The sequence below is a fragment of the Salmo salar genome, chromosome ssa15 (genome assembly GCF_905237065.1).
Source record: "Salmo salar chromosome ssa15, Ssal_v3.1, whole genome shotgun sequence".
NCBI lineage: Eukaryota > Metazoa > Chordata > Actinopteri > Salmoniformes > Salmonidae > Salmo > Salmo salar.
In genome coordinates this window covers 54,452,513-54,467,689 of record NC_059456.1, presented here as the reverse complement: position 1 = coordinate 54,467,689, position 15,177 = coordinate 54,452,513, and the positions used below count along the sequence as shown (strand labels likewise).

Here is a 15,177-nt window from a genome sequence, read left to right as displayed (position 1 = left end):
ATTTTTACGAATTATCTTTGAGTTTATAAAATCACATTTTTTCAATCAAAGTTATTTAAAAAAAAAAATTAAATGGCGTGAGTTGCACAAAATAGAACATAACGTTGCAGATAAAGTTTGGAATGACAATTATTTTTGTACAACATCTAAAGACCTGTATCACTATACTGAGAGGGTTGCCGTTTCTAAAAGGACGTATTAGGGTGTTTTTGGAGCTTATGTTCATCATGTTTTATTTAGAGCCCAACCGATATGGGATTTTTGGGACCGATTACCAATATATCTGCTATTATTTTTGTTGAGGTGGAATGAAAAACTATTTTTTTTTTACACAAATTGTGCTCAAAGGACTAAATTATGATTTCTTAACTGCATATTAAAATGAACATTATTTGAGAACTTTTTATTTGTGGTTTACATGATAACCAACAAAAAGCAACTATATCCTCTATAAATACTTAAGTAAATACAAAACACTTGTTTAGTTTACCTTCTTAGGTACAAATATTTATGTGAAAGGTTAATATCGGCCGATAATATGGGTCAACCAATGTATCGGTCGTGCTCTAGTTTAATTCACGCCTGGACACTGCAGAACGAGGATGAGGAAGTCTATCGCTGGTTGGCGTAAGTTTCTCAAAACCAAGTGATATCTAGAGGTCGACCGATTAATCGGAATGGCCAATTAATTAGGGCCGATTTTAAGTTTTCATAACAATCGGAATCGGCATTTTTGAACAGCGATTGTAGCCGATTACATTGCACTCCACAGGCTGACTACATGTTACACGAGTGCAGCAAGAAGCCAAGGTAAGTTGCTAGCTAGCATTAAACTTACCTTATAAAAAACAATCAATCTTAACAGAATCACTAGTTAACTACACATGGTTGATGATATTACTAGTTTATCTAACGTGTCATGCGTTGCATATAATCGATACGGTGTCTGTTAATTTCTCAGCGAATCACAGCCTACTTCGCCAAACGGGTGATGATTTAACAAGCGCATTTGCGAAAAAAGAACTATCGTTGCACCAATGTGTACCTAACCATAAACATCAGTGCCTTTCTTTAAAATCAATACACAAGTATATATTTTTAAACCTGCATATTTAGTTAATATTGCCTGCTAACATGAATTTGTTTTAACTAGGGAAATTGTGTCACTTCTCTTGCGTTCAGTGCAAGCAGAGTCAGGGTATATGCAGCAGTTTGGGCCGCCTGGCTCGTTGTGAACTGTGTGAATACCATTTCTTCCTAACAAAGACTGTAATTAATTTGTCAGAATTGTACATAACTATGACATAACATTGAAGGTTGTGCAATGTAACAGCAATATCTAGACTTAGGGATGCCACCCGTTAGATAAAATACGGAACGGTTCCGTATTTCACTGAAAGCATAAACGTTTTGTTTTCGAAATGATAGTTTCCAGATTTCACCATATTAATGACCTAAGGCTCTTATTTCTGTGTGTTATTATGTTAATAATTAAGTCTATGATTTGATATTTGATAGAGTAGTCTGAGCGGTGGTAGGCAGCAGGCTTGTAAGCATTCATTCAAACAGCACTTTCGTGCATTTGCCAGCAGCTCTTCGCTGTGCTTCAAGCATTGAGCTGATTATGACTTCAAGCCTATCAACCCCCGAGATTATGCTAGTGTAACTGATGTGAAATGGTTAGCTAGTTAGCGGGGTGCGCGCTAATAGCATTTTAATTGGTGACGTCACTCGCTCTGAGACCTTGAAGTAGTTGTTCCCCTTGCTCTGCAAGGGCCGCGGCTTTTGTGGAGCGATGGGTAACGCTGCTTCGAGGGTGGCTGTTGTCGATGTGTTCCTGGTTCGAGCCCAGGTAGGGGCGAGGAGAGGGACGGAAGCTATATTGTTACACTGGCAATACTAAAGTGCCTATAAGAACATCCAATAGTCAAAGGTATAAGAAATACAAATGGTATAGAGAGAAATAGTCCTATAATTCCTATAATAACTACAACCTAAAACTTCTCACCTGGGAATATTGAAGACTCATGTTAAAAGGAACCACCAGCTTTCATATGTTCTCATGTTCTGAGCAAGGAACTTAAACGTTAGCTTTTTTACACGGCACATATTTCACTTTTACTTTCTTCTCCAACACATTGTTTTTGCATTATTTAAACCAAATTGAACATGTTTTATTATTTATTTGAGATTAAATTGATTTTATTGATGTATTATATTAAGTTAAAATAAGTGTTCATTCAGTATTGTTGTAATTGTCATTATTACATACACACATATACATATACACACATATATATATATACATATATATATATACATATATATACACACACACACACACACACACACACACACACACACACACACACTGCTCAAAAAAATAAAGGGAACACTTAAACAACACAATGTAACTCCAAGTCAATCACACTTCTGTGAAATCAAACTGTCCACTTAGAAGCAACACTGATTGACAATACATTTCACATGCTGTTGTGCAAATGGAATAAACAACAGGTGGAAATTATAGGCAATTAGCAAGACACCCCCAATAAAGGAGTGGTTCTGCAGGTGGAGACCACAGACCACTTCTCAGTTCCTATGCTTCCTGGCTGATGTTTTGTTCACTTTTGAATGCTGGCAGTGCTTTCACTCTAGTGGTAGCATGAGACGGAGTCTACAACCCTGGTAGTGCAGGGTAGTGCAGCTCATCCAGGATGGCACATCAATGCAAACTGTGGCAAGAAGGTTTGCTGTGTCTGTCAGCGTAGTGTCCAGAGCATGGAGGCGCTACCAGGAGACAGGCCAGTACATCAGGAGATGTGGAGCAGGCCATAGGAGGTCAACAACCCAGCAGCAGGACCGCTACCTCCGCCTTTGTGCAAGGAGGAGCAGGAGAAGCACTGCCAGAGCCCTGCAAAATGACCTCCAGCAGGCCACAAATGTGCATGTGTCTGCTCAAACGGTCAGAAACAGACTCCATGAGGGTGGTATGAGGGCCCGACGTCCACAGGTGGGGGTTGTGCTTACCCAACACCGTGCAGGACGTTTGGCATTTGCCAGAGAACACCAAGATTGGCAAATTCGCCACTGGCGCCCTGTGCTCTTCACAGATGAAAGCAGGTTCACACTGAGCACGTGACAGACGTGACAGAGTCTGGAGACGCCGTGGTGAACATTCTGCTGCCTGCAACATCCTCCAGCATGACCGGTTTGGCGGTGGGTCAGTCATGGTGTGGGGTGGCATTTCTTTGGGGGGCCGCACAGCCCTCCATGTGCTCGCCAGAGGTAGCCTGACTGCCATTAGGTACCGAGATGAGATCCTCAGACCCCTTGTGAGACCATATGCTGGTGCGGTTGGCCCTGGGTTCCTCCTAATGCAAGACAATGCTAGACCTCATGTGGCTGGAGTGTGTCAGCAGTTCCTGCAAGAGGAAGGCATTGATGCTATGGACTGGCCCACCCGTTCCCCAGACCTGAATCCAATTGAGCACATCTGGGACATCATGTCTCGCTCCATCCACCAACGCCACGTTGCACCACAGACTGTCCAGGAGTTGGCGGATGCTTTAGTCCAGGTCTGGGAGGAGATCCCTCAGGAGACCATCCGCCACCTTGTCAGGAGCATGCCCAGGCGTTGTAGGGAGGTCATACAGGCACGTGGAGGCCACACACACTACTGAGCCTCATTTTGACTTGTTTTAAGGACATTACATCAAAGTTGGATCAGCCTGTAGTGTGGTTTTCCACTTTAATTTTGAGTGTGACTCCAAATCCAGACCTCCATGGGTTGATAAATTGGATTTCCATTTATTATTTTTGTGTGATTTTTGTTGTCAGCACATTCAACTATGTAAAGAAAAAAGTATTTAATAAGATTATTTCTTTCATTCAGATCTAGGATGTGTTGTTTAAGTGTTCCCTTTATTTTTTTGAGCAGTATATACATAAAAATCGGCCGATTAATCGGTTTCGGCATGTTTTTGCCCCCCCCCCCCCCAATAATCGGTCTCGGTGTTGAAAAATCATAATCGGTCGACCTCTAGTGATATCGCCCAAAAAGTGTATGTATATATAAAAGTGTATATATAATATCCCATTCACATCAAAAATAGAGATTTGGTTGAAAAAATATATCTACTTATCCTTTAAGGGGAGGAGAATCTGATCCAAATTGCTGTTTTCACATCGTTACGCAGATTGTCACTGGCGACCAGCCATCATCTTTAGATCTCTCAGTCCGATATACAACATCATCCATGAAATCCTCTGAAGTTTAGGTCTAAAAGTTTTAGCATTCTGCTGAAGACAAACACTTAGCCATGCACAGACTTAATTTGTGTCATTATTGTCATCGTAATACCAGTACTCGATATAGTGCATCTTTCATCTGATTTTTCATGAGTCATGGCATGCTTTTCATGTGTGTAAGTTGACCATTTGCGATTTTCTTTTCTTTCTCTTTCTTTTTCTCTTTCTTTCTCTCTCTCGCACTCCTTCTCTGTCTATCTGGAATAGAGTAGGGTTGATACGATAGCAATCAATTCTGTTTAGAGCAGTCAGCGGGTACATCAGGTAACACCAGTTCAGGTTACCCTGTTACAGATGACCAGAACCCAATGATGATCTCTCACCCGCCAACCCTCTGTTTCCAGTCAGACAGCTATAGGCCATATAAATCTTATAAATACTAGACCTCTTGGGCCAGTTTCCCAGATCCAGGCTAAACTTACTCCTGGACTAAAAAGGGATTTGCCATTGAATATGCTTTTTAGTGCAGGACTAGTAACTGACCCCCTAGTAACCAAGACAGTCCATATTTAAAATCACAAGTGCGGTACAGTATATACACTGAACAAAATTATAAACATGTTTCATGAGCTGGAATAAATTATCTCAGAAATTCTCCATATGCACAAAAAGCTTATTTCTCTCAAATTGTCTGCACAAATTTGTTTACATCCCTGTTAGTGAGCATTTCTCCTTTGCCAAGATAATCCATCCACCTGACAGATGTGGCATATCAAGAAGCTGATTAAACAGCATCGTCATCACACAGGTGAATTTCTGCAAACTGTCAGACACAGTCTCAGGGCAGCTCATCTGTACGCTCGTTGTCCTCACCAGGGTCTTGACCTGACTGCAGTTCGGCATTGTAACCAACTTCAGTAGGCAAATGCTCACCTTCGATGGCCACAGGCACGCTGGAGAAGTGTGCTCTTCACGGATGAATCCCGATTTCGGCTGTACCTGGCAGATGGCCGAGCAGTTTGCCGATGTTCCCCATGGTGGCAGTAGGGTTATGGTATGGGGAGGCATAAGCTACGGACAATGAACACAATTGCATTTTATCGATGGCAATTTGAATTCACAGAGCTATCATGATGAGATCCTGAGGCCCATTATCGTGCCATTCATCCGCTGCCATCACCTCATACTCACCAGACATGTCACCTATTGAGCATGTTTGGGATGCTCTGGATCGACGTGTACGACAGTGTGTTCCAGTTCCCGCCAATATCCAGCAACTTTGCACAGCCATTGAAGAGGACAAGGACAACATTCCACATGCCACAATCAAAAGCCTGATCAACTCTATGCGAAGGAAATGTATGGCGCTGCATGAGGCAAATGGTGGTCACACCAGATACTGACTGGTCTTCTAATCCACTCCCCTACCTTTTTTTAAGGTAGCTGTGACCAACAGATGCATATCCGTATTCCCAGTCATGGGAAATCCATAGATTAGATAGATTTGACTGATTTCCTTATATGAACTGAAACTCAGTAAAATCCTTGAAATTGTTGCATGTTGCGTTTCCATTTTTTTTCTTCAGTGTATGTAATCTGCCCCCTAACATGATGTCATAGCACGCATACAACCTTTAACATAGTGAACAGCATACAGTAGTAGACCTATACCATTTTAAAAGGGCGGCTGTGGACTCTGGTCAAAAGTAGTGCACTATACAGGGAATAGGGTGCCATTTGGGAAGCTGACCTTGTCTTAGACACTTTTTTCAGAATCTATTATGTCTGATTCTCTGATGCAGCATGGGCGATATTGTGGAATCCTTTTGAAGAGTCCCAGCTTTACAGTGTGTCCAATTGTACTGTATGTATTCCTGTATGATTCATCAGGCCTAGGACAGGCAGACAGGAAGACAATCAGTCAGTGTGTTCAGCTGAGTGGTGTGCTGGGCTGGCAACTATGGACAGAAACACCACAGCTTTTTATAGAAGCAGACAACAGTATCTGTCTTTGCTACGGTGTGTAAAGACAGCCCTGGACTGGGACTGTCACTGTGTGTGTGTGGGGACATAATGCCTTGGTGTTGTCCTTTTGTAGGATGGTGTCGGAAAGACAATAGCATACGCGGCAGCTCTCTCCTGTTTCAATCACACGCACGCGGCAGCTCTCTCCTGTTTCAATCACACCCACGCGGCAGCTCTCTCCTGTTTCAATCAGAACCCGCGGCAGCTCTCTCCTGTTTCAATCACACGCACACGGCAGCTCTCTCCTGTTTCAATCACACGCACACGGCAGCTCTCTCCTGTTTCAATCACACGCACGCGGCAGCTCTCTCCTGTTTCAATCACACGCACGCGGCAGCTCTCTCCTGTTTCAATCAGAACCCGCGGCAGCTCTCTCCTGTTTCAATCAGAGCCCGCTGTTTTAAGCACAGTGAAACGGAAGCAGCTCTCTGTCGCGTTCAATCACGCAACAAAAGGATACACACACTTTAACAACGTATGCTCTGTTCAGCACACACATTTCTATCTCTCACAAATTGAATGCTTTTCTCTCTCTCAACAGGACTCCACTACGGTGACCCCTGTGACCTTACGAGTCGACCCCCAGGGCTACTTCCTGTACTGGACTGACCAGAACAAGGTAAGAACAAAGATATGACACAGAAGAAGATAATAACAAAGGCATTTCACAGATTGAAGATAATAACCAACAGTTACACTTTTGGTGACATCCCGTGTCCTTTTCAGAGTCAAGAGAACATTGGTTGAAGCAGGAAACAGTTGTTTATTTGTAAGGGCAGAAATGTTAGAGATACTCTTCATTTAGATGGAAATACCTTTAGAAGGAATTGGGTTGTCCATATTGTAGCACTGAGAGATAATGTTGCTCTATGGAACTGTAGACGCAGCATTCTAGCACCACTCCTAAAATACTACCCTAAGCAGGTTAGGCAGGACATACTTACAGGTCAGTGGTCAATGTCCTGCACAGGGTGGGTTTTGCTGGGATAGAACTGGAGTTGGCATCTACTTCCTGTCCCCACTTCCCCTCATAATCAATAACAACAACAACACACAAGTCATGAGCATTATATTGTTTGAGTGGCTCTTGGCTGTCCGTTGCTAGACTCGTACTAGCTTTACCTTCTTACTGCAATCCTATGTGGGATGTGATCTGAGCTGAATTAGTGACATTTACACAGGCAGCTATCCCTAGAAACCACCAGGGTCACATCTTTCCTTAGTACAGGAACCAGTCAGAGGAGAGGGGAAAATATATAGCAACTATCCCCTAAGAGCGGAGGCTATTAGTAAAGACAGCGGGAAAAGACCAGAGGTGTGTGTGTGTGTGTGTGTGTGTGTGTGTGTGTGTGTGTGTGTGTGTGTGTGTGTGTGTGTGTGTGTGTGTGTGTGTGTGTGTGTGTGTGTGTGTGTGTGTGTGTGTGTGTGTGTGTGTGTGTGTGTGTGTGTGTGTGTGTGTGTATGGAGGTGGCGTCTCAGTCAGCAGTCCTGTCCCTGCCCAGGTGGTATAGTGAAATACCTCCATCTGTTCCAACACAAAATCAATGGCTCTAACTCTGACTGGCTCTGCTGAGGCACACGCACGCACACACACACACACACACACACACACACACACACACACACACACACACACACACACACACACACACACACACACACACACACACACACACCTCCAGACACGTAGATAATATAAAGCCAGCAAGTCATCACTTCTGCCCTCTGCAGTATATAAATACAGACAGCTTGCTACTGGCCCTGATTTATACTTACCACATAATTACCTTTGGTTCTAAGTACATTATTGTACCCTTGCAATTTGTACCTTAAAAGAGACAATAGTGTACTGTAGGGGACAAGATAGTAAAGGTACAAAAGCGTACCTTTGGAAAAGGTACACATTTGCCTTTTTAGGGTACCACCACAGGGACAAAGTAGCTTGTTCCTTTTAAGTGGCAAAAATGTAGCTCTAAAAGGTTTTTGGCTGTTGTTCAACACTGCAGGGTGTAATGCCTTATTTACATATTTCCCAGGGTGCCTTTCAAGTGAATTTTAGTTACCAGTACTACCCATGACTGTGTTTGCTAGTGACAGAGACATGTTTGTTGCATTCAGATACCTTCAGGCCTATAACCTTCACCTAATGAGTGCCTAAGTGAATATTTTATATTTGAAATTCAACTTTTTATGACAATAGATGACATACTGTATGTCATAAAGCCATACTTTAACAGCCTAGTTTACCCCCAAAACCATGGTCTGGAACTCCTGTTAATCACCTGCAATCTGCATTTAGACGTATGTTATTTATCTTTGTGTAGCATAAGATCAATCAATCAATGAGCATGCAAAAACACACATTGAATATTTTTTTATCAACCTGCAATAGGACATACTGGGAAATATGATAGTGATGGGTGTGGTTTTTGAGAGTGTGTGATGACTGTACCTTTATATTCAAAATATTGTGAACAAAAATGTACCATTATACTAGATTATCTGCATGTACCCTAAAAGGTACCAAACAGTACCATGTGAGATTATATGTGTACCTCTGAAGGTAAATTGTGTGTTTTTTACAAATATTTTTGTATCCCCGGCAACAATACTGTACCCTAACCGTACCATTTTTTTCTGAGAGTGTACTATCAACAAACTATATTTCTCCCTAACACACTGTCAGAGCATCTACCTGTAGGAACACAGTGTGAGACACTGACACAGTGTCTGGAAGAGGATGTGTATTTGTACAGTATGTGTGTGTACATGCCTGCACATCCTGTATATGCAGTGTTAACGTACTGTTACAATGTGTATTTGTGAAGTATGGATGGGGGGGGGATCGATACAGTAGTATTGTGACGCGATATTATTTTGATTATCGATTCTACAGATTTTTAAAATAAAAATCTGTATTTCCCCTCTTATACTTTGGCCTCAATCTTCTTTTTAAATGGTGAGGCAACATGTTTTCAGTTCTTTTATTTCCGTGACTGATCAAAACGTGTTTTTATTACGGCTTTCTCTTGTCCCTCTGCAGCAGACAGACAGTACAGTGCAATATGTCTGGAACAGCGAATCGCAATACAATAGCTGTGTCGAATTGCAATCGTGATACATATAGAATGGTAACACATATTGTATAGACACGTAAGTATGGTGATAGTATCTGATGTGAGGTCCCTGCCTTGGTTTTGAAGGTGTGTGCTTTGTATTCTTTGCATACCGTGATAAACGTACCGTTACAAGCTGTTGCTGTCACGTCCTGGCCAGTATAAGGGTTAATTGTTATTGTAGTTTGGTCAGGACGTGGCAGAGGGTATTTGTTTTATGTGGTTCGGGGTGGTGTTTTGGAAAAAGGGTGTTTGATTTAGTGTTTTTGGGTTATGATCTTTGTTTACGTATTTCTATGTTTATCTAGTTAGCTGTGTGCCTTGCCAGACTGTCTATTAATCGTTCGTTCTCTTGTTTTGTTATTTTCGTACGTTCATTTTGGAAGTTAATAAATGTCAAGATGAGCTTACACATACCTGCTGCGTTTTGGTCCTCCATTACCGACGAAAACCGTGACAGTTGCACTAGTAGTAGCCCACGTCCTTACACGTGCACTGTCCTGTACACTGTGTGTGCGTGCGTGCGTGTGTGCGTGCGTGCGTGCATACATTTTTTATAAAAGCCTGTCTCACAAGCACAGTCACGATTGCCTCTATTTGTGTCACTTAGATTAAGTCTTACAGGGAGACTGTCAGGCAGTTTTGTTTAAAGGGGCTTACGTTTTTCAGCGGTGGTAGTTGTCCAGGTGTTTGTATGTGGTTGAGTGGGATCAAGACATCTGGCTATGTTTCAGTGCAAAACTGAAGAACGTGCCCAAATCCTCAAACTGCTCAGTGAGAGAGATCTTGGCACTGAGTCGTGGCACTGTGGGACCGCTGTGGGCCTGCTGTGTGCATGTGTGTGTCTGTGCATGCATGCGTGTGTGTGAATGAGTCCAGCATCCCAGCATCTGTGTCTCTCTGCCATGTTGTATTCTTAAACAGACCGCCGGTATGTAAACTCACGCGGTCATAATTCTGAGATGTTAGTGTGTGTGTCTCCAAGTCCATTTGTCTCGTTTTATGTCCCCGTGTGTACTCCCTCAACCCGACCAGACCTAATCCGCACCCCTCAGAATCACATAAATGCACAAATGTGCACACACACACACACACATACACACACACACACACACACACACACACACACACACACACACACACACACACACACACACACACACACACACACACACACACACACACAACAAACACCACCAGGCCAAAAGTTCAGTCATCACTCATCACCGATATTGTCTTAACAGAGGATTAACATGACACACACCTCTGTACGCTACGGCCAATGTTGTTGGCTAGTTTACATATCCCTGTCGTTCCATAGGCAGTGTCATGGCAACTAGAGAACAGCCTATCTCAGTCATTATCAGCGCACAGCACATTTGCCTATAGAGTTTACATATGGTGTGTGACACACTGACACACACACACACACATTCCTTCACTGCCCAACAAGCAACAGGTGCCTCTGTGAAGGGTATAAATAAAGTCTTCTCCCATTGGTGGAGAGCGCTTCTCAGGAAAGAGTTGCGCAATCTGGAGTGTTTGACGGACCTCACCAAAATGAACAGCCATTTGGTCTAGTTGCCATGGTAGCCTTGAAATGCCAGGTGCAGTCGTCTCTTATTCCTTCTTCAGATTTTATATGAGCTGCTTTTGTTATCGATCTCATCTGATGTTTGCGCTCCATTCAGGTTATTTGAGCTGTGTGTGCCCGTGCGTATTGCGCATGCATTCGTGCGTGTGCATGCGTGTTTGTGCATGTGCGTGCATGCGTGCGTGCAGGCGCGTGCGTGTGTTGTGAAGGAGGGTAAGGTCAGGGAGAAGGGTGGAAGGTTTCTCTAGGGACACTCCAGTTTCAGATCTCAGCCTCTCACTAAATGGCATGTCTCTCAGTTACAGTTGGTGGTGAGGCAAAGATTGTTTTGTGCATAGTATAGTTGCACTACGTAGATTTGAACAGAGTATTATAGAATTGAATAGAATAAGAAATGTGTTAATGACTTACCCTTCAGCTTATTGTAGTATTTGCAGCTGTGCTCATCTACAGCCTGGGAAGGCAGCTAATCTCTGCAAGAGTAGCCTTTTTGATTTTCAATAAGTGTTGTTGTTGATATAGTCCGGATAGGGTAATTCTAGTTAAGTGCTAGCCGTCTACCTAGCTTCCTACTTTATCATTGCTTTGAACTGCTGAATGCTCAGTACTTGTGGCTGTGAAGTGTTGGACCATTGACTTGGACTGGTTTCAGGTCCATTTGTGACTGATAATTTGGTGGCTGTGTCTGTTGGAGGGGGTATTTTTCTTCACCTCTGCTAGGCAATCAGCAATTATAGGGCCGTAAAATAACTTTTATTTGTTCATGTTTTTCATGTTTTCGACCTCAAAATTGGACGTTCTAAGTCCACAATAATGCTTAAACCACATCAAGAGACCGATTTTTGGGTGTAGTTACCCTTTAATTCCAGTGCATCTACCAGAAGATTTTTCATTAGCATCATTGCTAACGGCTACACAAAGTGTTAGACGCGCACACTGCACATACACAGACGGGGAATTCTCTTTGCCTCTTCAGAAATTTGGAGGAAATACGAATCACTGGTGCACTCTGTTCATGTCTTATGATAAACATTTATTTGATTCCCTACTAAGTTCAATAAATGTTATGATATTGTTGAATTCCATTTTAATGTCTGGATTCCGTGATTCCGTCCGCGTTTATAGGGCCCTACAATTAGTGTTAGTACTTTAGTCGCTCCCAGTTTTTCAGCGGCTACAGTAAGCGGCAGTCTTGTCAGGCGGTGGTGTTGTCTCCCAAAACGAAGACTGTCGCCAAAACAAAGACATTCTGCAGAATTGTTCTGCGATGTTACTCGAGGAAGGAAAGAGAGGAAGGCTTCACACCACTCTCTTACTTGGGTATGTTACCTAGTTATTTTCAGATTATCTAATTTTGCTCTTTTGTAGGTTTGTCAAGTATGTGTGTGATTTCCATGCCTATTTACTCCTGTCACTGTAGGTTTTACAGATGCGCCCCACCCCATGGTTTCAACCCTTCTAATCTAGTGTACCCTGCACGCACAACCCATGTGGACATCCTAGTCTTTGGCAGCCTTTGAAACTGCCAATCTGTGGTCAGTCCCTTCACTTTTTGGCCCTGACAGAGACATGGATTACCCCAGAGAACACTGCTACTCCGGCTGCTCTCTCGTTATCTGACTATGTGTTCTCTCATAGACCTAGAGCATCTGGTCGTCATGGTGGTGGCACAGGGCTACTAATTTCTCCTAAATGAAGATTTTCTCTTTTCCTCCTCTCTCACCTGTCCATCTCCTCATGTCACTTGTCCAATCTAGCTTAACATTGTTGTCATCTATCACCCACTAGGTCTTCCTCAATGAGATTGACACCTTGATAAGCTACTTTCCAGACGATGGCTCACAGCTCATCATACAGGGCGACTTCATCTCCAAACGCCTGAATTCTACACCTTTCTTTCCACATATTTCTTTCCCCTCCTTGCCTCTTTTGACCTCACCCTTTTCCAGTCCCCTACCCCTCACAAGTCAGGCAATATGCTTAACCTCATCTCACTGCAACCCCTCCAGATCTCTGATCACTACTTTTTTCATTTTCTCTCCCTCTCTCCTCCAACCCTAACCACTCAGCCCCTACGCAGGTGTACATGTGCCATCACAATTGTTGCTCTTTCTCTTCAATCAAATTTATTTATAAAGCCCTTCTTACATCAGCTGATGTCACAAAGTGCTGTACAGAAACCCAGCCTAAAACCCCAAACAGCAAGCAATGCAGGTGTAGAAGCACGGTGGCTAGGAAAAACTCCCTAGAAAGGCCAGAACCTTGGAAGAAACCAGGCTATGAGGGGTGGCCAGTCCTCTTCTGGCTGTGCCGGGTGGAGATTATAACAGAACATGGCCAAGATGTTCAAATGTTCATAGATGACCAGCAGGGTCAAATAATAATAATCACAGTGGTTGTCGAGGGGGCAACCGGTCACCAACTCAGGAGTAAATGTCAGTTGGCTTTTCCAGTACTCTCTCTTCTTCTATCCTATCATCTCTTCCTTCTGCTAAATCCTTCTCCCTCCGTCTCCTGACTGCCTCTTCGACCTTATTCTCCTTCCCTTTCCACCTCCTTTGACTCCCACTGTCCCCTTTCTTCCCGGCCGGCTCGACCCTCCCCTCCTGCTCCATGGCTGAGTGACTCATTGCGTGCTCACAGAACAGGAGAAAATGAGAAAAAAAAACACAATTTCCAGAGGACCCATTTTCCTTTCACTCCCTCCTCTCTACCTTCTGTTCTTCTAAATCTGCCACTAAAGATGATTTAGTTCACTCTAAATTCCAAGCCTCTGCCTCCAAGCTTGGGAAACTCTTTTCCACCTTCTCCTCACTCCTTAACCCTCCACCTCTTCCCCCTACTTCTCTGCAGATGACTTTGTCAACCACTTTGAAAAAAGGTTGATGACATCCACACCTCATTCACTCAGCCTACTGAGTTCACTAGCCCCATTCACACAGAACTACCCTAAGCCTTGACCTCTTTCTCCCCTCTCTCTCCAGATGAAATCCTGTGACTAGTGATGTCCAGCTGCCTGTCAACCTGACTACTCGAACCCATCCCCTCTTCCCTTCTCCAGACTATGTCTGGAGACCTTCTCCCATTCCTCACTTCCCTCATCAACTCATCCCTGACCAATGGCTGCGTCCCTTCTGACTTCAAATTGGCCAGAGTTGCTCCCCTCCTCAAGAAACCAACACACGACCCCTCTGAAGTAAAAAACTACAGACCGGTATCCCTTCTTTCTTTTCTTTCCAAAACACTTCTCTTTCAGAACTATCTTCTTGACCCTAACCAGTCAGGCTTCAAGACGGGTCACTCAACTGAGACTGCTCTCCTTACGGAGGCTCTCCGCTCTGCCAAAGCTGACTCTCTCTTTGCTGTTCACATCCTCCTAGAATCTATCCGTTGCCTTGGACATCATGAATCGTCAGATCCTCCTCTCCACCGTCTCAGGGCTGGGCGTCTCAGGCGCTGCACACTCCTGGATTGCATCCTACCTGGCACGTCGCTCCTACAGGGTGGCGTGGAGAGGTTCTGTGTCTGCACCATGTGCTCATACTAGTGATTTCTCCCAGATCTCGGTTCTACGCCCTCTTCTCTTTTCTCTATACACCAAGTCACTTGGCTCCGTCATGTCCTTTCATGGTCTCTCCTATCATTGCTATCGGATGACACTCAACTACTTTTCTCATTCCCTCTTCTGACACACAGGTGCCGACACGCATCTCTGCGTGCCTGGCAGATATCTCAACTTGGATGTCGGCCACCACCTCAAGCTCAACCTTGACAAGACGGAGCTGATCTTCCCCCTGGGGAAGGCTTGCCCGCTCCAAGACCTCTCCATCACAGTCGATAAATCCACAGTGTCCACCTCCCAGAGTGCAAAGAACCTTGGCGTGACCCTGGACAACACCTTGTCGTTCTCTGTAAACATCAAAGCAGTGACTCGCTCCTGCAGGTTCATGCTCTACAACATCTATGGAGTACAACCTTTCCTCAGACAGGAAGCGGATCAGGTCCTAATCCAGTCACTTGTCATATCCCATCTAGACTACCGCAACTTTCTGTTGACTGGGCTCCCCGCTTGTGCCATCAAACCCCTACAAGTTATCCAGATAGCCGCAACCAGTCTGATGTTCAACTTTCCCTAGTTCTCTCATGTCACACCGCTCCTCCATACACTCCACCGGCTTCCAGTAGAAGCTA

At 43.8% G+C, this 15,177-nt stretch overlaps 1 protein-coding gene across 5 annotated transcripts in view; it reads left to right on the top strand.

Moving 5' to 3' along the window:
• The window catches only part of LOC106571556 (1-phosphatidylinositol 4,5-bisphosphate phosphodiesterase beta-1), a 227,969-nt gene that overhangs the window by 4,195 nt on the left and 208,597 nt on the right, over positions 1–15,177 (top strand). For all 5 annotated transcript variants that reach the window (XR_006759204.1, XM_045695875.1, XM_045695874.1 and 2 more), the window contains exon 2: positions 6,818–6,895. Coding sequence is in view for 4 of the 5 variants with exons in the window: in XM_045695875.1 (XP_045551831.1) it covers positions 6,818–6,895 (78 nt within the window). In the remaining variant the exon portion in view is untranslated. The remainder of the gene's footprint in view (positions 1–6,817; positions 6,896–15,177) is intronic.